At 49.7% G+C, this 23,504-nt stretch overlaps 10 protein-coding genes across 10 annotated transcripts; 5 read left to right on the top strand and 5 right to left on the bottom strand.

Annotated features, from left to right (window-relative positions):
* Positions 1 to 461: 461 nt before the first annotated feature.
* PBP1 (poly(A)-binding protein binding protein) lies at positions 462 to 3,708 on the top strand (the record flags this gene model as incomplete). Its single annotated transcript, XM_064901400.1, has 4 exons — positions 462 to 505; positions 628 to 817; positions 863 to 1,133; positions 1,187 to 3,708. 4 exons carry the CDS (start codon positions 462 to 464, stop codon positions 3,706 to 3,708), a joined length of 3,027 nt encoding a protein of 1,008 aa, XP_064752476.1.
* Positions 3,709 to 6,821: 3,113 nt separating this feature from the next.
* LTR64_007077 (uncharacterized protein) lies at positions 6,822 to 7,959 on the top strand (the record flags this gene model as incomplete). Its single annotated transcript, XM_064901401.1, has 2 exons — positions 6,822 to 6,901; positions 6,954 to 7,959. 2 exons carry the CDS (start codon positions 6,822 to 6,824, stop codon positions 7,957 to 7,959), a joined length of 1,086 nt encoding a protein of 361 aa, XP_064752477.1.
* Positions 7,960 to 9,029: 1,070 nt separating this feature from the next.
* LTR64_007078 (uncharacterized protein) lies at positions 9,030 to 10,074 on the top strand (the record flags this gene model as incomplete). The annotated part of the gene is made up of 2 exons (XM_064901402.1): positions 9,030 to 9,925; positions 10,059 to 10,074. The coding sequence occupies 2 exons, from the start codon at positions 9,030 to 9,032 to the stop codon at positions 10,072 to 10,074; spliced, it is 912 nt and encodes a 303-aa protein (XP_064752478.1).
* Positions 10,075 to 10,354: 280 nt separating this feature from the next.
* On the bottom strand, positions 10,355 to 10,930 carry LTR64_007079 (uncharacterized protein; the record flags this gene model as incomplete). The annotated part of the gene is made up of 1 exon (XM_064901403.1): positions 10,355 to 10,930. One exon carries the CDS (start codon positions 10,928 to 10,930, stop codon positions 10,355 to 10,357), a length of 576 nt encoding a protein of 191 aa, XP_064752479.1.
* Positions 10,931 to 10,975: 45 nt separating this feature from the next.
* LTR64_007080 (uncharacterized protein) lies at positions 10,976 to 13,146 on the bottom strand (the record flags this gene model as incomplete). The annotated part of the gene is made up of 2 exons (XM_064901404.1): positions 10,976 to 11,914; positions 11,962 to 13,146. The coding sequence occupies 2 exons, from the start codon at positions 13,144 to 13,146 to the stop codon at positions 10,976 to 10,978; spliced, it is 2,124 nt and encodes a 707-aa protein (XP_064752480.1).
* Positions 13,147 to 13,769: 623 nt separating this feature from the next.
* On the bottom strand, positions 13,770 to 14,453 carry LTR64_007081 (uncharacterized protein; the record flags this gene model as incomplete). The annotated part of the gene is made up of 1 exon (XM_064901405.1): positions 13,770 to 14,453. The coding sequence occupies one exon, from the start codon at positions 14,451 to 14,453 to the stop codon at positions 13,770 to 13,772; it is 684 nt and encodes a 227-aa protein (XP_064752481.1).
* Positions 14,454 to 15,104: 651 nt separating this feature from the next.
* On the bottom strand, positions 15,105 to 17,907 carry ppk32_2 (Protein kinase domain-containing protein ppk32; the record flags this gene model as incomplete). Its single annotated transcript, XM_064901406.1, has 2 exons — positions 15,105 to 17,698; positions 17,805 to 17,907. 2 exons carry the CDS (start codon positions 17,905 to 17,907, stop codon positions 15,105 to 15,107), a joined length of 2,697 nt encoding a protein of 898 aa, XP_064752482.1.
* A 387-nt stretch (positions 17,908 to 18,294) lies between these two features.
* On the top strand, positions 18,295 to 19,624 carry BAT2 (branched-chain-amino-acid transaminase bat2; the record flags this gene model as incomplete). Its single annotated transcript, XM_064901407.1, has 2 exons — positions 18,295 to 18,544; positions 18,612 to 19,624. The coding sequence occupies 2 exons, from the start codon at positions 18,295 to 18,297 to the stop codon at positions 19,622 to 19,624; spliced, it is 1,263 nt and encodes a 420-aa protein (XP_064752483.1).
* Positions 19,625 to 20,218: 594 nt separating this feature from the next.
* On the top strand, positions 20,219 to 22,561 carry LTR64_007084 (uncharacterized protein; the record flags this gene model as incomplete). Its single annotated transcript, XM_064901408.1, has 2 exons — positions 20,219 to 20,636; positions 20,721 to 22,561. The coding sequence occupies 2 exons, from the start codon at positions 20,219 to 20,221 to the stop codon at positions 22,559 to 22,561; spliced, it is 2,259 nt and encodes a 752-aa protein (XP_064752484.1).
* Positions 22,562 to 22,800: 239 nt separating this feature from the next.
* On the bottom strand, positions 22,801 to 23,451 carry MET14 (Adenylyl-sulfate kinase; the record flags this gene model as incomplete). Its single annotated transcript, XM_064901409.1, has 1 exon — positions 22,801 to 23,451. The coding sequence occupies one exon, from the start codon at positions 23,449 to 23,451 to the stop codon at positions 22,801 to 22,803; it is 651 nt and encodes a 216-aa protein (XP_064752485.1).
* Between the last annotated feature and the right edge of the window lie 53 nt (positions 23,452 to 23,504).

Genomic DNA, 23,504 nt, shown 5'->3' on the forward strand with positions numbered 1-23,504 from the left:
CGCCTCATCTACGCAGAGATCTTTTGCGTACAGGGGAGGACACACTCGTGTGCTCCCATTTTCTCTTGTTTCTCTTTTCCTTGGGTGTACTGCAGATCTTTGTTGATTCTGTTACTGGACGTACTTGTCTTTCCACCTCTCCTCATCTACCTCAGCTCGCAGCCGTTCTTGCACTGGCGGCACGAGGCTTTGCGGCCGCATTCGAACCGACAGTTCAGTCCTGCGTCTACTTCACCAATAGTCCTTTTGCATTCTCCACCATTGCACTGGTGTACCTGCACTGTCACGAAGTCAACCCACACTGAGGGTCTTGTGCAACCTCGACAGACAACATCCGGCAGATTATGTCTGCTGCCAGTTACGCTTCGACCATCAGTGCTTCATCAAATTCCAATCCTTCGTCTGGAAATGCGCAAAAGGATGGAAGCAATCGTTCAGTAAAGCAGAATACAACACCAAAGATGACACAGAAAGGTCGTAAAGAGTCCCCTTCTGACTCGAATCGGTGAGTCTTGCTTACATCTCCATGTCACTTGCTCTGCTTTGTACACTCCCCTAGCACGCCTTCGTTCTCTAGCTCCACGTACTGAATGTCGCAAACACACCATGCTGATACATGTCCAACAGACAGACAAACACGCCTAAAGCCTGGTCAGGCTCGAACCCCATCACACAACGCTCTTCCACTCCAAACCAAGCAAAGGCAAGCTCTGCACAGACCAGAAATGTACCGACTGTGAAGATGCCTTCAACAAAAGATGTACAGACAGACAAGCATAATTCTGACAGACTGCGATTTCTATTTGGCGGCTCAGTTGTACGTTCACTCATGCTGGTCGCAATACCTGTGCTAACTGCCTAGGGTCTGCAAGTGGTTCTGATCACGAAATCGGGCGACAAATATGAAGGTGTTTTCGCCGGATATGCTGGTGCCCCTGCTGCCTCAAAGATCACACTGAAAATGACCAAGAAGGTCATCAACAACCCTATCACTCAACCGAATGGAATCAGCTCATGGGAAGCGGCCTTTGTTGGCTCGAGTCCCGACTACGCTATGGCATTTGATCTGCAGGATATGGCTGATATGACCATACCTGAGTTCAGCCTACCAGAAACATCGCGACAAATTAATGGTACATATACCTCTAGCTGTGATGCCATATCTCTACTTACACATTGACTACAGGTGCTTCCTCTTCCTTCCAGACAGACGCTGATATCTCTGGAAACGTGAATCGAAGCGAACGAGTTCTGCAGAAATGGGTGCCCGATGTCGCCGACACGACAGACTTCTCCCTTGAGTCCGGCAGCGCCGCAGGATGGGATCAGTTTGCAACACATGCCAAGATGACGGGAGGACAAAGCACGTATCACGAGGAGGCTTATACCACCACAATAGATCGCTCTGCACCAGACTTTAAGAAGAGGGAGGCTGAGGCTGCAAGACTCGCGCGTGAGATTGAGTCGCAAGTATCTTCGAACACGCATGTGCGAGAAGAGAGGGGCCAAGCACTTGAGCAGGATCAGGGCGACGAGGAGGATAAATACAGTGGTGTTCGTCGAGACTATCTGCCCCTTCCCACTACGAACACCAACAGATACACTCCGCCAGCTTTACGTGCGCCTAGTGCGAAGCCAGCAGCGTCGGGTGTTCCTGTCGATCCCGCCATCATCTCATCTCAGGTCGCCCGACCAGATATCTCACGTTCTTCCGGCTCTCAGCAGTCCGTGCCCCTCAAGAGCGATACTCCTTCTGCCGAAAACCTGATACCACCAGCAGCAGTCCTTCTCGTGGCCCAAACGGCCGGCGATGAAGCTGCAGTGAAGGAACAGGCTCTTGACCTCTCAAGATCGCCTGCGAATGGAGTCACTCCTAAAGCATCACAACAGCAAAAGCTGGCTTCACCTTCCCCGGAGCATGCCCAAAATCCAGCACTTGCTTCACAGGGAGTAGAGAAGAAGGTGCTCGGCGAATTTAAGCAGTTTGCTGATGTTGAACGTGCTCGCGTTGCGGAGAAGAAGCGCATGCAAACCAAACACGATCGCGATGCCAAAATCAACGAACTGCGACAATTTGCCAAGCGCTTCAAACTCAAAACTCCTATTCCTGACGACCTGGTCGGCATTTTGGCTAAGGACCCAAAGAAGCAGGAAGCTATCATGGACAAAGCTCAACGCGATCACGAGGACGCAAAATCAGTCGTCACACCTCTTCCTATCCCACAATCTACCAGCACTCAACTGCCAGCAGTTCCCAAGTTTGACAAGTCACAGATTCCACCTCCGATTCCCGAGCGTAATGCTTTCAATGCTGGTCGAGGTTCGTATGCAAAGTCCTCGATAGGCAGGGGCGCACGCCCACTCGGTCAGCAATTACCTTTCGGTGGCACAGGCGTACCAGTCGCTCCTCGTGGACAGGGTCAAAAGAACGGCCAGATTCCAGCTCCGATCCCTCTACCAGAACTGAGGAGCCATCAGAGCACAGCCGGTAGTTCAGCACTCTCGAGCCCACGAGGCACCGATACACCTACTTCGGCTGTATCCACAAAGTTCAACGTTCGCGCTCTCGAATTTCGACCAACAGCACCTTCTTTCAATCCGTCAAGTGCTTCCGTCTCTGCAGCTAGTCCCTCGCCGATCAAGAGAGTCGCTTCGATAGCACGTACAGCAAGTCCTTCATCTTTTTTCGGTCAGCACAAACCAGGGAGGTCGTCCGAGCGACTCAACTTGATGCAAGCATTCAACCCGATCAGTCGTATGAAGCAAGAAGTCAAGGCTAAGCTGGCTGAGAACACCGAGGACAAGCGTGACTTTGCATCGAACGGAGGCATACCGAATGCGTTCCACACCAACCCGGTCTGGGTCGTCCCTGACGAGAACAAAGATAAGACGCATGAGGACTTCTTCAACAAAGAGGTGCCTACTGCCTCTCCTCTTGCAAACCGTACCCCATCCCACCATACAATCCCCTTTCAAGGACAGATGCAGCAACTAGGAGGTGTACCACATATTCCTCAGGCTGTCACACCACAGCATGGTCACCATGTAGGCCAGCACTATCCACCACATTTTGATGATCAGCGTATGCATCTACAGAACGGGTCGCCTTCAATGTATACTTCCCCCAACATGACGCCTCGTGGCGCATATGCTTCACCTATGAGTCACCCGACTCAGACAGCTTATGGCCCCCAACCATACTTCGTCAACGGACCGATGCCTATGCGGCCATATGGCAACAACGCAGCCATGATGCATGGTCAGCACGGACAAATGGTTGCTCCAATGATGTCTGCTCAGCATTCGAGCAATGGATACATGACTATGCCGAACCAGATGAATATGGTCTACCCATCGCCTCGTATCCACCACGCCTATCCTCAGCAACAGAACGGATATCCTAGTCCAGGTCCTATGGCTCCTGTGATGATGCAACAGAATTCGCAACAAGGGTATCCTGCCGGCCAGATGATGTTTTCAACACCTGGTCACGCCGGAAATATGTACGGTCAGCAGCCATCTATGGGTAGAGGCTATGGTGGTAACACTCCGTATGGATCTAGCCCACATCAGCCACACTATCTCAACCAGCGCGCGTTGAGTCAAGGATATCAGAAAGGTGTCCCACAGATGAGTGGTGGGGCCCCGAACAACGCTCCCCAACAACCTTCTGCATTCGGCCAGATGCCTGTTGCAGATGAGGCCTGATAAACCCTTTTCGCAAAGAGCAGGTGTTGCATCTGCTTACCTGAAAGCGAATCTCGGTTTCCGACATGTGTGAGCTTGACGAGACAAACCATTGAAGAGGCAGAAGAGCGCGATAACTACAATACGATCTAGCCATAGACCTTTGCACCATGCCGCAAAGATTTTGAGTTCTGAACTTCAACTGCAGCACAGCACAGGTGAGTGCGACCTGATAATCAGCTACACTTTACGCATTTGGGACTGAAGGTGTATAAATGTCCTGAGGCTTGCGTTCGGGCATAGGCTGTTCCAAATTCAGTCGACCATATCTCGGGTCATATCATTGCGACCTAGGTGGTTCATTGTTTGAACGCCCGACTTATCTGCTAGTTTTCGTGTGCTCTAAGCAGTGAGGTGGCTGGGAGTGATGGAGGTCATCGCGCCGTTCGTTCTGTGAGCGCGATGCGCCAAAGGTTGTGGTGATCGATGTGGGAGAGCTCACTGTAAGCAGCGCATTACGAGTGTGGAACGTGTGACAGGGTTCGCACAGGGCACGGTGGGTGCGACATCGCTACGAAGTACAGAATACTATACTTAGGTAGCTAAGAAGTTTAAAGAAGTTGAAATGACGTCCATCCTTGTGATCACTCCCTTGAGATCCTGCTCACCGCTCTTCGTGCTTGAATCAGCTGAGGCCATGGATATCCGCATCGCTGCAGCTACATCGAACTCAATAAACAAGAGGCAGGGAGTTGCAGAAAAAGCGAGCCGCTGAACCCTAAGTCTGAATCATACTTGTTCGCAAGCTCTTCTCGGCGCCTATATATTCTCCGTGCGCATGCTGTACAAGTACTTGGAGAAAGCAAAGTCAAGTCCGGCCGTCGATCCTGCTGCCGATATCCCAACCATGCGACCCTCACACCGGAAGATAAGAATCGTCCCGGGAGATTGGATAATGAAAAGCGCCGGCATTGCGGGTAGATCGACACCAGTGTCCACGCTTCTCCTCTTTAGCTACGACGTAAACATTGAGATTTGCGACCATGGCGTTGCTGTAAGGTGAGCATCAGTGATGGTTTCACCAAAATCGACCTTTGTCGCTGGAAGAGGGCAGATGGCACAGAGCGCGGAGGGCCTTGTGCGTATCTACGACTGAGCCATGCGATCAACAAAGCAACACATATGGTGCGAAAATACTGTACCCTGTGAGAAGCAAAAAAAAAAAAGCTCAAAGCCATCCTTCCAGACTTGGATTAATCGGTGAAGCCACTAAACCGTGTTTGAGATCGTGGCCGATTCACCGCTCAACTGCCCTTGCCTGGCGTTGACTCTAGTGATGATCTAAGCTCAGTCCGCTGCTGCCACGTAGCACATTTCCTTCTTCTTAATCCGTCGTTCCTTGCACGGCTTGAGTTATTCTCATCACTAAAATAATGTATCCTAGCTGCCGAAACTCGCTTGAGCTGTTAGGTTTCATGCACATCACTGAACCGCTATTGCGAAAACGGTAAGTCCAGGGCACTAGACAACGTGAGAAGCAAGATGCGCTGGCAGTCGGTACCAGCTTCACCTTCCACAGCGCAGTCCGATGCCCTATACTTTTTCTCCCACTGCTGTGTGTAAGTATCATTGTGCATACCGTCCACGAAATGCTATATGCTCGCGTCCACTATCCTGCAGCTCTCCTGCCTACGACATCCACTTAGCCAGGCTCTAACGAGGTCAATCGTTCCTTCCCGCACGTTCATTACCGAACCACCAGACCTAGCTCATCACACTTCTGGGCTTCAAAACAGCACACTGCATAGACTGCTTGCAGCTTCCACCTTTTGCGATACCTTTGCGGGTCCCAAAAGTACCCCTTTCTCGCTGGACAGGAAGGCTGGTCCTCGAAGTTGGAAGCACTCTCCATCAGCACTGAGGTAGTGACCTGAGGGAGCTGCCACTCTAGCAGCAGCTAAGCTTCTATTGCTTCTGGTGCTCACCTGACTGCTGCATGATGCATTCGCAGCTGTTGAAGTCTCCGACCTGCCTCATTCTATCGACCGACTTTGCGACCACTTTTGCTGTCGACTGGCTATTGGCTGAAATAAATCGGGTTGCTGGACGAATAGCACCAATTGAAGGACTCTGCTTCACTTTTTAGGCTCTCCAATACAAAGTATGCTATACTCTCCACATGGTAGCACACCAAGCACACATTATCCAGACGGCGCCCAACGCATCGTCGTGCTCAACGTCACTTTCCTTTGCTCTCGCAAGCTTCCTGCCATGTCTTCATTTTACTAACGACTTTCTTACCAGCTAATTCGACTTCTCTACGTTCCTTTGTCGCTGTCTGCGCATTCAACCCACGTCTCTCGTTTTGCGATTTCCTGTTAATACTTCAGCTTGCGCCAAAATACATCCTCCTAAGCGAACACCTTTGCGACAAGTAGTACATAAACCCCTAGCTCACGAGCAGTACATACTGAAAGTACCCACGATCCTGCATGATAAAGAAAGTACAGCACCGATTGCTTGCGCACCGTCCCGAGACATCGAGAACTGCACCCGACCTTGTCCAGAGCGCAACGCTTCTCAAAGCGTGAAACGTCGGTAATCTTGTGAAGCGAGCACAATTTGAGACCCCTATAACAACCGTGGGCTGAGGTCTAGCGACGGCTAGCGACATTGTACGGAAAACAGACAAGGCTGAGAATTAAACGCCGAGGTGGGTCTCAAGGCGTCAAAGTGTAAGTCAACGCGTGTTTTCTCAAGTTTCACAACATCTCGCTGTGTCGCATAACTACTGCTCATGCTACGCGATATTGAAACCAACATCTTTGTATTTTCGTCTTGTGCTTTTGACATCATGCTTGAATTACCATCATGATAATGAAGCGTAAATCACGAAAATTCCAGCTCAGCTTCGTGCCTGTGCCTCAACATTTTTCACCACGCGGCAAGCCTGGTCGGCTGAGAAACAGAAAAGCATCAAAAGCATTTTCGTCCGATGGAAGATGGCACATGTTCCACCCGACCACGTGCATTCCCATGACATTGCGGGACGAGAGCGATTGTTTTTGATAGAACTGACGTATTTGTCAAAACAGTGGCTGCCGACAGACGATCCTCCACTTTACGGTTTTTGGATGGCATCCTCCGAAGTCGACCAGAAATTCCTGGGTCACTTCGCCAAGACCACCAGCATCGACAACAATTATCTATCAAGGTACCGTCGCACCTCCCGAACTACGCGATCCTGAAACTCATTTGGTTCTTAGCTTTCTGTTTCGCGTCCTGGGACTGTCAGTCATCCTTGCCGAGAAATTGCTGAAAGCACGCAAAGCAAAACAATTAGACCCTGTACGAAACCCAAAGGACAAAACCTGCATCAACCACATATTATGGCTCGCACGCGAAGGCTTGGTAATGGTCGAGCAGTATATTCTTCCCATGGTCGGCAATTATGTCGAGTTGAAGGTGTTGGCGTATAAGTTGCGCGCTAGCTTTTATCACATCTTTGTGCTTTTCCACAATGACCCTCCTGTCAATAATCGAATTAACAGAACACGTTCGGGATCTGGAGGCCTCTATTCGTTATATCCCGACCCCCTTACACCTAGAACACCCTCGACCTCGTCCGGCAATTCACAGTCGAATAGACGGCAGAGATCGCCGGCAATCAGTCTAGGTGGGCCAGTAGGTGGCATATCCACAACTCGAATCCCTCCTGGCCTTGCCATACCTGGGCAGTTGACGACTAACGGGAGCTCGTTATTTATCTGGCCCTCTGAAGACTACACTCCCCGTGCAACGAATGCTTTTGCGGCAGCAAATTCGCTTGCAGAGTCACTCCTGCCTGGTTCTCATCCTGTCCGCTTATCAGTGAAAGTGGAATACGTGGCTTACCTTTACGATTGCCTCGGCGAACGCGACCAGAGTCGTCGCGCAGCACGACTTGCCATCCGACAAGTCTACGAAGCAAAGGAGGGAATGGACGATGAGAGCTTTGAAGATGCTGCTGAGATGGTAGGCATGTTAGGGCGAATGATGAAGCGTGGTTTGCAGCCACAGAGTCAGCCGTCCTTACAGCAGCCGATTTCTGCTCCGCCCGAAAGACCGATCCCTCCTATACCCACGACAACGCAGACAAAGAGTCCACGACATGCAAAGCAGTCAAGTACGACTTCGCAGAGCCCTGGACGGAGCCCTGGTAGAGGGAGGCGGGGCCAGAGCGCAAGCAAAGGTGTCAACCCGCCAACGACTCAGCCAACGACTTGGGTGTAGCATGCTTAACAAACTGCACAATCCTCTCGATATACAGTGTTTGTGAAAATTGATATTTTCGGGGGCGTTCATGGCGCGGTTAGCCAGCACAAGCGCTTTCTTCTGGGAAGGCGAACGATAAGCGGACTGACTGGGTACATTCGGCTACGGCAGAATGAAGCTGGTGCATATAATAATGGTAGGTGTCTGGTCCAAAGTGTAGATAATGTGCTGCACAAGTATTTGGGTAGGCTATGTGATGTTAGGTTGGAAATTCTGGGATTGAAAAAGAAGAAAAGCTTCATGTTTAATACGCAACTACAAAATGGATTCCCTGCAAGGGATAGTCTTCATACTCCTCTTCTCGTGTTGTGATTGGTCCGTTCGCACGGTTGAGGGAGATTGACCTTGAATAATTCTTTTCCTGCCTCTCGACGTTCCGTAATATACAGAAATGCCGCTCTTGTAGTCGCAGCTCGAAGGAGAATATATCGGAACCATAGCCAACATGAACTCATGTCATACGGGAGTCAAAGTCATAAGAGAGTGGGAGGTGACACGAAACTTCGAAGACGGACAGGTCTTCCAGCAACTTGGTGAATATGGAAGTGTCTAGGTTGAAAGTTGTGAGACCACGATCAGGAAAGTCGCATTGCGTTCCTGCCACCTTCATTGGTGGTATCGCAGCTACAGTATGCTTCCCATTGCTCTGTGCTGAGTATGAACCAGTCTCGAAAGACTAACCTCTTTAAGCTAAGCAATTCCTAATTAGGCAGGTTTCAGCTGCCAGAACCTTCTGACAAGCAACTCCAACCAACCAGGACTTTCCACTCTGCTCTAGAACAAACAACCACCATCGAAGAAAGCTCGCCGTCTTTCCATGACGACGAGGTCACACCACGTCGATGATGTTCTCGAAATTTCGCCAGGTGGTCGACGAAGGGTATAAATCACTCTCAACCTCGTCGTCATGTGTGATCTGTTATCTCACCAGACACAAACAACACAAGCATAGCTAAATGCGAAGCACACTACCACTCAGAAGCCGGACCACGAAGACCACAACACAAACACAAACACCACATCGCAAAATGTCGATCATCTACAACCCACACCGAAACCACCAACGAAGCTACGGCAACTTCCACCGTGGTCTAACACCATGGAGCAGAGCACCGACATCCTTCACTGCTTCTCCATGGGGCTGGGGCGTGGAACCGTTCAGCTTCAATGAACCTTTCCATGCACCGTTCCAGTCGTTGTTCAACGATACCTTCTCTCAACTTGAGCGTCTGACTGGAGAAATGAACAGCCATCTCAACGATGCATTCGGAGGAGGTGAAGGCGAAGGCAACGTCTGGCAAAAGATGCTGACCAACACGCCCAAATTCGACGTCAAGGAGACCGAAGACGCCTATGTTCTCGAGGGCGAACTCCCTGGCGTCGCGAAATCCGATATCAGCCTTAACTTCGTCGACGACAATACACTTGTGCTCAAGACCAAGACCGAGACTTTCAGGGAGCAGAAGCCTGCTCAGCAGGCTGACTCGACAACCAAGCAGCCTGACACGTCCAGCCAAGATACTCGGATGACAGGCGCCAATCCAGACGCTACTACCAGCAGTACTACTGAAAACGGTACTTCAAACTCCGACTCTAACGACAAAACCGTCACAACCACCACCAATAACCAAACTAAAGACGTCGCAGCTCCAGCCCAACCAACATACCACCTCACCGAGCGCACCTACGGCAGTTTTCAGCGCGCCTTCTCATTCCCAGCTGAAGTCAAACACGAAGACGTCAAGGCGAGACTCAACAACGGAGTGTTGACTGTAACTGTTCCGAAAGTGCAAAAGACCGCTGAGACTGAGAAGAAGGGTCGTAGTGTTACTGTGGAGGATGTGAAGGAGGATGAGAATATAGTTCCGGAGGCTGAGATGAGTGGAGAGGAGAAGGAGAAGGAGAAGGAGCAGAAGGCGAACTTGTAAGGGATTCCAAGTCAGGGTGCTTACAAGAATAATGGTGGAGGTATGAATTGACAACGAATTTAACGACGAGATGAAGTAACGAATGCATAGCTGAAAGGAGTTGTGAGTGATTAGCATAATTGCACATAGGGAAGATAATGAATAAGTTCCTTCATATCTTTTGCCTTTTTTTCAGACTGGCTGGGACCTATTTCTTGGCACTTACCAGAGAAGCTCGAAGGAGATACCGTGACCGGACTTCGTTCTTCAAGTTGAAGGCATTACTGCTTCGTAAGGGATGTGAAGTACCTCTTCTGTCGACATGTTCTTCAAGTGGTTTCAACAATGGACCGCGCAGTCTTTGTCTCTGCTTGTACAGACGATTCAATGTCATGTCCATCGGTAAAGATCAAATAATATGCGTGTATACACACTGTAATTCTGACCTATTGATTATGATCTTGTTGTTCATCGGTCTCGGTATCACTGCCATTAGTGATATCACTCTCCCCAGGACTATCGTCCTCGCTGTCATCACACCAAGATTTCCATCTACTCATATCTTCTTCATCGCGTTCGAAATGTTGAATCAGCCCGTCATCGTTGGTCAGGACTCCGACTATTCTCTGCCATCTTCGGAGCACGCCTTCTCGAAGAAACTCTTCCTCTACGCCTTCTGGCAATGCCGTGATAACGCGTGAGATCCACCTTGGAGGTCGGATTAATGGTGGAGTATTTCTGATAATGATTGGACGTTGAAAAATACGGCCATCGCGGCGGACGATTTCGTAGCTGCGGCCTGAGTCGAGTATCTCTTCGTCGTCGACCCGCCTTGGTGTGCCAGCGTTGGCAGTGTACCTGGAAATAGGGTGCAGGTAGTGGACATTGTAGTGAGACAGCCGTGCCTCTAGCTCTGGTAGCCTCGCCCTTCGCCTCGATCGACAAAATTGACGCCGCATCTCCCGTAGGGAAGCCAAGCCACGAAAACGAAGCGAACCATGTCTGGGGTGGATACCAGGCATGATACGATCCGGACTTGGTCCCGAGAACACCAGGACACCAGTTATCTAAACATCGCGGTCGAAAAAGCTCTGAATCATACCTTCACAGCTAGGTTCGTACTCTTTCAAAGTCACATTGCCGCTGGTTGAGTCCATGTACGTGTTTGCTTGCACAAAGACCTTTCTGGGGATCTTCTTGCTCAGCACTACGGGACGGACCTTTTCAGCCCACCACTCGTCGACACTCGTGATCTCGTTGTACATTTTGACACCACTCTCCACATCGGCTGTCGCTTTGTAGATGTGTAGTTTCTGTAAATATGCCTCGACTGCCTTGCGCCCTGTGCTGAGGATCTTGTCTCTGTTCAAATGAATCTCTAGATCGGACATGTCATCTTTTGTTGATTTGAGCGAAACAAAGTCTTTTCCGGCATTGATGAATGTCTTGAGAATGCTGAACCGAGCCTGCATATGTGGTTGACCCCATTTTCGACTCTTCGGATCCCAGAATTCGAGTGCAGTGATACCAGCACGAGCCATTGACAGGTATGCTGCGTACAACACATTACCGGCTTCGCTGTTCATGTCAACTGTGCCGTCGCCAAAGCCAAAGATCTTGAGAATATCAAAATCACAGGAAAGTGCCATGGCAACGCATTCAGCACGACATTCTTCGTAACTGCCTGCAGTAGCACCAAAGACAGATCCCCAAGTTTGGCCAGGCTTGTACCATGTTTTGATTGGTTCACCAGTCAAAGGGCTGACAGGTGGCTTTTGCTTGTCGAAGTTGTAGACACCCAGACTTGTCTCTTGAAGCAGCTTACCACAACCGTGACCTAGTAGCTCGTGAATGCCGACTTGAACCTCAAATGCTGGATCACGCATGCTGCGATACACCTCGTCGTCCTCTTTTCTGATGAAAGGTATGGGTTCGTTGGGAGCTTTAGCACTCAAGACGTTGCCCAGAGATACGTTCTTGAAACCTTCTGTTTGTCGAACCTTGTCCTGCCAGATGTTAGCGTAGACCAATAAACCTTTAGGAGAGTACATACGTAGTTGGGAATGTTGATGCCTGCAGGGATGCCTGAACCTGCAAATGTAAGGACCTCGAGAGAGGTAAAATCGGGAGCCAGAAAGCTATCCTTCTCAAACTCTTTCGACCAAGGAAGTTTAGGTATCATTTCCGGGGCTGTTTCGACAAGCTTTGAGAAGGCTTTCGTTCGCTCAAGGTTGACCATTGCCACAAGACCTTCCCATTCGCCTCGAACACCGTGAGGATCGCGATACGTTTCGATGAAGCCGATATTAGACTCGACCATTGGCTTCTTGTCCTTGATCCACCAGCGTTGAGAGTCGACGTGTGCATTCATGCTACCGGCGGCAAATGACTTGGCGTACTCCTCGAGCATGGACTTTTCGGTATCGTTAAGAGCTACCTTTTCTGCACGCTTTATCTCCAACGCTGCTTTAGCCATCTCGTTGAGGTGATCACCAAAAACGAGGTTTAGCTTCTTTCCGTCGAGCTTGCCAGTTAAGCTCAATGAGTCCTTGTCACCCAAATCTCGTTCTTCAGAAGGCGGGTTTTGAATACCAGAAGCAATGAGCAAGCTGAAGTTTCCATCCTTTTCTTTCCTCAGTCTTGTGTTTTCCGGCATTAGATTTACCGACTCCATGACATCTTGAATGATCTGAATTTCTTCTTTAGTGATCTCCGGCGAATCTGGATAATATGTAGTCATGTGGCCCTGGTCTGTGTACCCCAAATGCATGAGACCAGCATCTTGTGTCTCAAATATGCCACCTCCAGCATTCGAAGCTGCCTGGTAGAGCTCTTTGGCAGAATCGGAAACATTGCATAGTTTCTCGAATTGGTCTGGCGATAGTCTAGGTATGAATTTTGAATCCCCAAAGCTCTTGTAGTTTCCTGAGTTGCCCAAGAACTGTGCTGCATACTCCAGGTAGAGGGCGACATCGTCAGAAGGAACTCCAGTCTTCTCAGCTAGCTTTTGATAGTCGCCTTTGCAGGCTTTGTGTATGGCTAGGATGAGATCGTAGGTGGGCGGAGACTCGGGTGATACCTGAGCAAGGACAACTCTCTGACCAGCGAATGCAGCTCGACTCAGATGGTGAGCATATTGTTTTTGTTGCTGGTTGAGGGCTTCAAAGTGAGGCTTGATCTCGAGACGGACTACGGTAGGAGGATGATCGGCATAGTAGGCTGTCTTGTCGTAAGTCATGCTTGAAATGGATTCTGCAGTCGTTGAAATGGTACGGATCTGGCTGTGTAGCTGGTTCAGTCGCTTCAGCACCTTAAGCATAAAAACCCAAGGTCGTGCTACCGTGCGTCTATAATTTCTGACAGAGAAGTAGAATATAGAGATAGTAGACTCAAGAGCTGTAGGGATAGACAGCAAGGCCTCTGCATAATCAAGCACGTCTGCACGCGTGTCCGACAGCCACCGGAACGCGGGGTACAACTGGTCAAGTACTCCTCACGCGCACGCCTAACGGAAAAGTGCAAGGATTCTTATTCTACCACATACTATTAGCTCTTCTTGAAATGACTAAAACTTCTCGTACTCTACTCGACTAAGCGGTTGACGGTTAGGGCGATAGACGAATCATGATCGAAGAAGAATTCACGAAAAGAGGCTGTAATACCAATATTGCGTGTGCAGATGTTATTGGATTCTTCATTGCTGCGCAGAAGTTGCAAATTTAAACTTTCATCTAAGGCTTATGATCTTTACTTCAATCTCCTTGCCAAATTTCACACAATTCCCGCTGTGATAAGACCGGGGACCTAGACGCCATCGCTAATCTCCTCACGTACTGGAATATTCAGATCTTGATTTGCAATTCACTCCCTCGCGAGCAATCTCTTAACCGCACCGACTGCTTGCTCGGCAGTAAAATCCTTTCCGTCCGACAATTTGACCAAATCTTTTCCACGGACAAGAATGCATGGAACATCTTGCAAATCCAAGTGTGCGACCGCTCTATCCATGGCCTCTTTATCCGCAATGACTCTGTCCCTGGCCCATTCCTTCAGGAAAGTTGATGGATCGACTCCGAGATCGTTAAAGACGCTTCGGATACCTTCCAGGTCGTGCACACCTTTCTCGCGAATAGCCTCGAACATCGGTGTGATGAATTTGTCGTCCATGTGAAGCGACTTTGCCACAGCCCAGGCATGGGTCAATTGCTCACCAAAGTCCTTAGTATCTCGCATTGGGGCATGGCACCTGGAGACAGTGGTTCCTTGCGGAACATTCTTCCGGATGTTGTGAACCACTTGGTGCTCGACGGCCCATTGCTTAGAGCGGGCATCTAGGAAGGAGAAGAAAACGATGACAGGCGGTGCGTTATCGATTGGATCTGCCAAGGTCATACAATGTTCGTCCTCGTTTGCTATCTCGGCTGCGACTGATGAGCCACGTCGACCTTGTGATCCCGTTCCGTCTGTCTCTGGGATTCCAAGACTGGCCGGAGCATGCGACCCATATTGCTGGCCGTTTGGAATGTGTTGTTGAACTGAAGTCATTGTAGTCGGTGTTGTGGTATTGAATGTTCTGTACGTATACGTATCACGGTCTTAAGTTGTATCTGCTTAGCTGGAGCGGACAAGAAAAAAATCTGTTGTTCGTGGACCTTCTTTATATGTTGGAAATCGTCAGCCATATATACCGTTTCTTGACCAGGGCTAGTCGTCAATTCTCACAATTCTTGATACATTTGACCTCGAGCACTGCCTTGGCCTACTTGGCGACGCGCTTGGCCTGACACAAACGCTGATGTTTCGTGAGATCATGAGCAATGGCACACGTATGACAAGCCCATCGAATTTTCCGCCTTCGAGAACTTTCGCCTCCTCCCAAGGCTTGTCGTGAGGGGTGGAGGCGCTGATCAGTCGCGTGGTTGTGAATGTCAATTCTTGGCATACATAATAGCCGGAGTCTTGGCAGATGACATGTGCATTTTCATTTATGCTTACCTTGACGGCTGCATTGACGACGTTCCCGGGACTTCGACTGGCACACAGCAAATTGATTTATGCTCGGAGGGCATAGAATCCGCCAATTCTCTGCCTTGATATCGTGAATATTATGCAAAAGTTAGGAGAAGTGCCAGGCGAATCTTTAGTTCTCTTATTAGTCAGGCTCGCGATTCTGTGAATTGCAAGCTCATGAGACAATCACAGAAGTGACTGGTACTTGTCCAGTCCTGCCGGCTTCGAAGGCTGCGGCTTTATCGCTGACACCTGCTGAGAAGAGCCTCGATGCTGCCAACTATTGATTGGGGGTGGACTCTGCGGAGGTGGAGCTAGTAGGGGAGCGGGAATACTGCTTGTATTCCTAACAGTAGCATTGTATAGGTTTGAAGTAGTTGGTGTGGAGAGATAGCTTGTGGCCTGCATGTTAGAAGCGCCCATATTCGCTTGCGGTTTCAATGGCTGGTTCCACATATTCTGAGCTGGTACAATCGGCTGCATTGTGCTTGGTGTGGTCCAGGAATTGGCTGCTGCAACAGAAGGTCGTGGTCCGGGTTGTAATGGTTGTGACCAGATTGATGTTGAATCGGTTGGTTGTAAGGAAGGGAAGGAGCTCGCCGACACATCGGGTGTGACAGAACGTGATTGCGATTGAGATGGTTGTAGCGTTGCCATTCTTTGTGAAGGAGTTGCCCGTCCTGATGATGTTTGCCATGAATAGGATGCTGGATTTTGCACTAACTTTTGCTCATCATCCAGAGCTCCACCAAACAGGTCTTTTTGTTCTTTTGTTCGGCTGCCAAGGACAAGCTTCTCGAAGTTAACTTCATCACCAGTGCCATTCACGTGATTGCTTGCTTGGCCAGTATAACTTGTCACAGATGCTCTTTCGCGACTGTCGGCCACTGTCCTATTAACTGTCGCAAGTTCTTGTAGTTTTTTGACCTGCTCACGCTGTATCTTCTGCGTCAGAGCTTGTATCACATCCATGTAGGCGTTGAATTGCGAAAGATCCAGGAGTGGGCCTAAAGCGAAGGTCCACAAGATTGGCATGAGTTCTGTTGCAAGGAAATCGACATCACCTGCCTTTGCAATTTGTCTGAAAACCTTGAGTGCGGTCATCATGACTGCAGGTTCTTTGGTCTTAATACCCTTGAGCAATGGCATAACCTTCTCTTGCATGGTAAACTTGTCCAACATAGAGAGATTCTTCTTGTGCTCTTCGCCTCTGCTAGCGATACCGGAAAGGTCATCACCACCTGCTGCTGAGGTTTCATCATTGGCACCGCACAGGACAGCTATTGCCTCGAGCCCCCTTGTTTTGATGCCAAGACTGCTGGTTTTTGCAAATACGTTCGCAATCACAGGAAATAGATCATGCTTCACAGTCGAAAAGTCAAGCACAGGCAGGATTGTTGCGAGCGTGCCTAGCGCAGCATCGACCAGAGAGTGTATAGTCGACTGCATAGCTACATGCACGATAGGTAAAGCATCCTCTTTAAATTGCTGAGCAGAAGTGTTGTCGCTGATGATCTTGATATGTTCGAGAAAGACCATCAAGCCTGCCTCTTTACTCGTATCACGTTCCTGAGATTTGGCTTGTGCAGTGAAAACCTCCTTGAGCTTGGGTAAGACGTTAGTAGATAGGACCTCTCTCCGGCCTGGTACCATCTTCACAATCTGAAAGATGTTCTGTAGTATGACAGAGAGTAAATCCTTGTCTTTCATCTCCTCGAGGAGGACGCTCAATATCTTCTTCTCCAAAACAGATACTGGGAACTGTGGCATGACCCGAGCCAATCCGCGCATAAACTGTTGTTTTTCAGCCGATGTTTTTGCAGGCAACCCGTCAAGGAACCGCATGGTATTGACGAGTATATTGTCGAAGTATTCCGACTGCTGGAACTCGACAGCAGTCATACGATCGGATGGCCTCTTAGCAAGCACTCGTACCAGAGTGTTTTCCAATTCGTTTGGCAGCTTGTTCGTGCAGCCAAAGTTGTTGCGAGGTCCTGGAGTCAACGAAGGACTAGCCATTATTCTCTTGTAAGTCGATGTATTGCCATGTGTCTCGAAGGGCGAGCTATGTGGCTCTCTATAGCAGGCCACCAACACCATGCCAAGGGAGTATATATCGGCGGAATAATTGACATTCGAATCGATCACGAAATCTGGGGAGCTATAATCGAGATTAAGCTGTACACTTGATGGGATTCTTGGATCATCGTGCAAGGCTTCTGCGAGTGAAAGCTGCGGCAACGTCTGGTGCCCCTCAGCATTATCGGGTGGACCAGCGAAGGCTAGACCTGACAACTTCCAATCTGATTTTGCATTAATGAAGATCGCATCAGGCGTAAGATTTCCATGTACCAATTTCGCCGAGTCGTGCAAGAACTCTAGACCTCGTGCAATCTGGAGTACGCCTTTTTGGATCTCTAGCTCATCGACGTCCACATTGTGTATGGTCTTCGAGTTCGACTCGTTCCTCCGAGCATGTGTAGAACCACGATCTTTTTGGCTTAGGGCGGCGGAAAGTGATGCGAGCACTAATTCAGTAGCAAACATCAGTCCTCCATTCCTGGTCTCCTCGACTGGCTCAATGAGTTGTAGTACTGAGGGATGTCGTAGTCGGGCCAAAAGGCTGGCTTCCTTCTTGAGGCGATCGACGACCTCATCTTGTGCTTTTCTCACAGATGTTGAGCTGGTCTTGGCACCAAAGCTTGCTGTCGAAGCCACATCAAGCACTTTGCGGTCGAAAACAAAAACAGACACTTGGGTCCCTGTACTACGCTTCTTGGCTAGATGAGACCAGTTAGCGAAATCTCTTCACCTACTACAGGGTACGGCCACACTATGGAAATGTCCGGGTGTGGCTCGATGTCGCCACTCAGAGATTGAACAAACCTTCGAAGATATTCCAAACACCTACATTTGCAGATGGCTGTTTTGAGATCTCGTAGTTGGAAGTGATGTTTGAGGTGAAGGACTTGAAGGCTGACGAGAACATTTTGTAGGGACACTGGCAGCGTCCTCTCGACGACTTGTCTTCACGAAATGCATGGATACAGCGTGCGATGTACGACGAGATGCAAACGAGGTTGTACCCTGAGTCAATAGCACTGATACTGCCAGATCGAGTTGTTTTGTTGGTGTGAACGCCCCCTGGAGAAGTTCCTGCCTGACAACCTGAACTTGCATCGTTCCCTCTCTACCCGAGACCGGGCGAGCTGATAGACTCGGTTGGCAAGAAAACGCGCCCTGTGCATGCGACTCCCGAGCTTCACATTTGTGACTCTGAAGTCTCAACGAGCGAGTGGTTTAAATGAACGGTCGGAGTTGTTGCTGTTAGCTGTCTTGTCTCTTTTGTTCTGCTCATCCACAACTCCAGCTTAAGATGCTGCTTCCACGACTTCTACGCACCGCCAATGGTACCACTCGCTCTTGCAAGCAATTCCTGCAGATAGAGACACGAACACGCCAGCTAAGGCCGTTCTCATCGCAATGGAGGTTACAGCAGCAGCTAGTAGAGGACGATCTTACACACTTGCCGAACATTGACCCTTCGAAGCTTGAGGTCACCAAATCCATAACTCCCAAACAGCTCGTGCCGAATCAGGATCTGGTGTTTGGAAGAAATTTCACAGGTTAGCAAGCAATGAATACACGAGTGTGTATCCAATAGAGGGGTGATGCTGATGTTCTCCCGTACAGATCATATGCTTTCTATCGAATGGACAGCGAGTCAGGGTTGGCTTACACCTCGAATAACACCTTACCAGAACCTTTCTCTTGATCCTGCGACCTGCGTGTTCCACTATGCCTTTGAGGCTTTCGAAGGCATGAAAGCTTACAGATGCCCTCACGATGCCTCGCTCCGTCTCTTTCGCCCAAACAAGAACATGCAGCGTCTCAACAAATCCGTCGCACGAATTGCACTTCCTACCTTTGATGGCGATGCGCTGATCGAGTTGATCTCCGAATTTTGCAAGCTCGATCAGCGTTTCATTCCGAATGAAAAAGGATATTCCCTATATTTGAGACCAACGATGATTGGTACACAGAGAACCCTGGGGGTAGGCCCGCCAGGAAGCGCGCTGCTGTTTGTTATCGCCAGTCCTGTTGGCCCATACTATCCTACAGGCTTCAAAGCGATCAGTCTAGAAGCTACAGACTATGCTGTACGTGCGTGGCCTGGTGGTGTCGGTGACAAGAAGCTTGGTGCTAATTATGCGCCTTGCATCGTGCCACAGCTGAAAGCTGCAAAGAGAGGATTCCACCAGAATCTGTGGCTATTCGGCGAGGAGGAGTTCATCACTGAGGTCGGAACGATGAATTTGTTCGTCTGCGTCAAGGACAAGCAAACTGGTCAGAAAGAGTTGGTCACCGCACCACTTGACGGAACCATTCTCGAAGGTGTAACAAGAGACTCCGTGTTGGCCCTAGCAAGAGAGAGGTTGGAGCCTCAAGGCTGGAAGGTCAGCGAGAGATATCTAAGAATGAAGGATTTGGCCGAGGCAGAGCAAGAAGGGCGTCTACTCGAAGTCTTTGGTGCTGGAACCGCAGCTATTGTCAGCCCAATAAGAAAGATCTCCTGGAAAGACCAGATGATCGGATGTGGTCTGAAAGAGACAGAGGAAGCTGGTGAAATTGCTCTAAAGATGAAAAACTGGATAGAGGCGATCCAGTATGGAGACGAGGCGCATGATTGGAGTTGGAAGATATGAGCATCTTACTGGTTTCAGCCACCTATATCTGTGTTTGTAAGATTTGCGCACCATCAGGTTGTTTTTATGTACATCTGTACAGCGAGGCGGCTTCGTCACACTACATGGAAACGGTCCAGCCTGGAAATTCTCCGGGGCTGAACAACTCATATTCCGGTCGCAGCACGACCAATTGAGGGTTTCAATAACAAACGTAGAGCCACTGCATCTTGCTCGAAGTCCAATCTGGATAGTCTCTCATGTTGACGTTCATGTGCTTGTAAGAGTACGGAAGACTATGGCTGCCATCCAAGCATTATGAGAAACTAGGTCTCAGTAGTACTCCGTACAGCCGGGACTGACAGCGACCTTCGAGAACCTCGATCGATGACGAAACCACAAATCGGTTGGTTCGTTCCAGACTGGAGTCGTTTCAATGCACAGCGTCGAGGGATCAATTACAGCAAAGTTGTCATGGTTTTTGTCATTGGCTTTGCCATATCTATTGGCATCGTCCTATTACTCCTTGTCAACAAGCCAGGGCAGTCGTATTCCTTGATAGGTGATTGGTGATGGAAATGACTGCTCCGTAGTACTTGCATTAAATGGTGCGCTATGGCATCAGCAGCCCAACATGCAAGCTCGAGCATGAGCTTGAGCATCACCAACCCACTAGTGTTGTACCGTGCCCTCATAGCAACACGACGCATTCGTCCAGACCCTGCACAGCACCGACTCGCGCTAGAGCTTCAGAATCTATATTACCGACTCAAGGATTATGACCCGGAGGTTGAATATAGGTGGCGCCTGGAAAGGGCTGCCAAAGTCAGTCGGAAATCAGCAGATGGAGCGCAACGGAAACCTGTCTATGAGCCTGAACCTGGCTCGAAGCGTTTCTCAATGTCCTCGATTCTTGGACTCGATGAGCGTACAGCTTCCATGATGGCACTGATCCGAACTATCCCTGTGCACGACTCGGCTATGGACATAGATAGTCCTCAGGGCATGCTCCTCTACGGGGAAGTTGGCCGTGGTAAGTCGATGTTGCTTGACCTATTGTACTCCTCATTACCAACGAAAAAGAAACGTCGTTGGCATTTCAACACATTCATACTAGATGTCTTCAGGAGGTTGGAAATGACACGGATTGAGAGAACTGCGTCTCCGGAAGGGCTAGCGTTGGATCACGAACATGTCATACTAAGCCTGGCAAGAGACACAATGGATACGAGTCCGATCCTTTTCCTAGACGAGTTCCAGATGCCGGATCGTGTCAGTGGCAAGCTAGTACACAGCTTCTTCACCCACTTCTTCAGCCTCGGGGGCGTTCTGATTGCAAGCAGTAACCGTATGCCAGAAGAGCTGGCCAAGGCTAGTGGTGTTGAATTCTCGAGAATGTTTGGCGCGCCGAGATGGGGTCGAGGAGGCCAGATCTGGGAGAAACTCAGTGTAGGACAACAGCAGGCAAGAACTGACTTTGGGAAATTCGTTGACGTTCTGAAGAAGAGATGCGAGATCTGGGAGATGGAGGGAGAAAGAGACTGGAGGCGCGAAGATAGTGAGATGGCTGCTGCAATTGACGCCGAAAATGGACTAGAAATGGACGAGGAAGAAGCAGAAACAATTCTTGAAAAGGTTGCCGAGACGTCCATCTCCCCTTCTTCAACTCTGATACAGGAGGCAGAATCTGCTACAGCCTCCGCGGACATGCCTACGCACTATCACATAGCCGACCCGCCGAGTCCAGGAGTTTCACTGCCCACCCAATCTGTCGCACTGCAAGCTGCCCTATCTCGGCTCAATTCAAGCAACATCTGGCACAACACAACCCTCACAGTATACGCGCGACCTTTACACCTTCAAAGCACAAATTTGGACTTGGGCATCGCTCTTCTCCCCTTTCCTAACCTCTGTCAATCCAACCTCGGTCCTGCAGACTACATCTCAATTTGCAGCACATTTCACACACTCGTTGTCACACATATACCCATCCTAACTCTATTAATGAAGAACGAAGCGAGGAGGTTTATCACTTTCCTCGACGCATGCTACGAGGCACGCTGTCGTCTCCTCATCGAAGCCGACGCCCCGCCAGACCGACTATTCTTCCCCGAAACACGAGCCAAGCGTGGTGCAGCCAACATGCTAGCAGAAGGCGACAGCATAGAAAGTGAAGCTTTTTCAGAAATGTATCAGGATAGCACTGCGCCGTTCCGGCCGAACATAAGCTCCTACGTCGGCAGCAACAAAGACGACCGACAGAGCGTACCAAACCCCACCACGAGCCTGTATAACAAAGATCTGCGGTCCGTGCTGGCGGATGAAGATGCAGATTTTGGACCTACTTATGGAAATCGACGCAGTAGTTCTGGTGTTTCCTCTAGTGCATCAGATTACGACGATGACGGAAGTAGCTTGCTTGACGAGAGGCACAGATTACCACAAGGGATGGCTGACTTGGAACTTAGACAGGGGCCTGATTTCACGCAGGGTGCTGGTATCTTCACAGGACAAGACGAGCAGTTCGCCTACAAAAGGGCAAGGAGCCGTTTGTGGGAGATGTGTGGACGGCGCTGGTGGGATGAGAGACAGGGAAGAGATGCGAGGGACTGGTGGACGCCTGTGAATAGAGATGCAAGATTTTGGGAGAAGAGCAGCTCTAATGCTAGTGTTGCGAAGCAAGCTGTTGACGATTTGTTGCAGAAGCAAGGCGAGGCTGATGCGACGCCAGACGGCAAAGCTATGCAGGTCAATACTGGACCGTCGAATATGTCCAGTAAGGAAAAGGAGGATTCATTGTTCAGACATGGTGCTAGTCCGTTTCGCACGAGCGCTGAAGCTCCACCAAAGTTTGGCTTCCAGCACGCATGGGGAATGATGACGTGGGGCAAGCGTGCTGGTGAATGGGGCAAAGGTGTTGAGGGTGATCGAAGTAAGGAGAAGAGCAACAAAACGTGACAGCGTTGTTGACGTGCCCTTCGTGTGATTTTGGCGCATAGTTGGACCAGCTCGATTCAGTGCGGTTCCCAAACATTGTATGATTGTCATAGAAGTGTAGAAATCATCGGATGAGCTAGCTACCAAGTCTACTGGATCGTCTCTATGTCATGCGACATGGTGTCTTCAGCGCCTCATTAGCTCTACCCCTGAATTGTGTATGGTACGTCGTATCTGCCGTAGATATCGTTGATAAGGCACTAATCCTCCTTGGCCTCCGGAGGAGGACTTAAATATCCCTTCCCCTCGAGGTACTTGACGATAATCTTCACCGCGTCCTCAACACTGGTTTTATCGGAGTGGATGTGTATCTCAGGTTTCAGAGGCTCCTCATACGGTGCACTAATACCAGTGAACTCAGGAATTTTGCCCTCCCGAGCCTTCTTGTATAGACCCTTAGGATCACGCTGCTCAGCAACCTCAACAGGAACATCAACCCAAACCTCAATGAACGGTACACCCGGCTCACCACCAGGTCGTTCCGCTTCATGTAGCTTTCGCGCCAAATCACGATCTGCACGATACGGGCTGATAAAGCTGGTAATGGCAATCGTGCAAGAATCGGCGAACAGCTTGGCAACCTCGGCGATACGACGAATATTTTCCTCTCGGTCCTTTGGGGAAAACCCAAGGTCTTTGTTGAGGCCAAAGCGGACGTTGTCACCATCGAGACGATACGCGTTTAGTCCCAGTGGTTTGCGCAGAAGAGCCTGTTCTAAAGCAACGGCGATCGTCGATTTACCACTTGCTGAAAGTCCTGTAAGCCATATTGTTATGCCTTGCTGACCTCTTAGCGACGATCTGATCGCTGGAGTGACAGGTGACGCGTGGTATGTAATGTTACTAGCCATATGTGTAAGCTTCAAGGAAGTTCCTAGGATAAGGACATGATCGTGTATATGAT

This window comes from Lithohypha guttulata, assembly GCF_036872675.1.
Source record: "Lithohypha guttulata strain CCFEE 5908 chromosome Unknown scaffold_5, whole genome shotgun sequence".
Classification (NCBI taxonomy): Eukaryota; Fungi; Ascomycota; class Eurotiomycetes; order Chaetothyriales; family Trichomeriaceae; genus Lithohypha; species Lithohypha guttulata.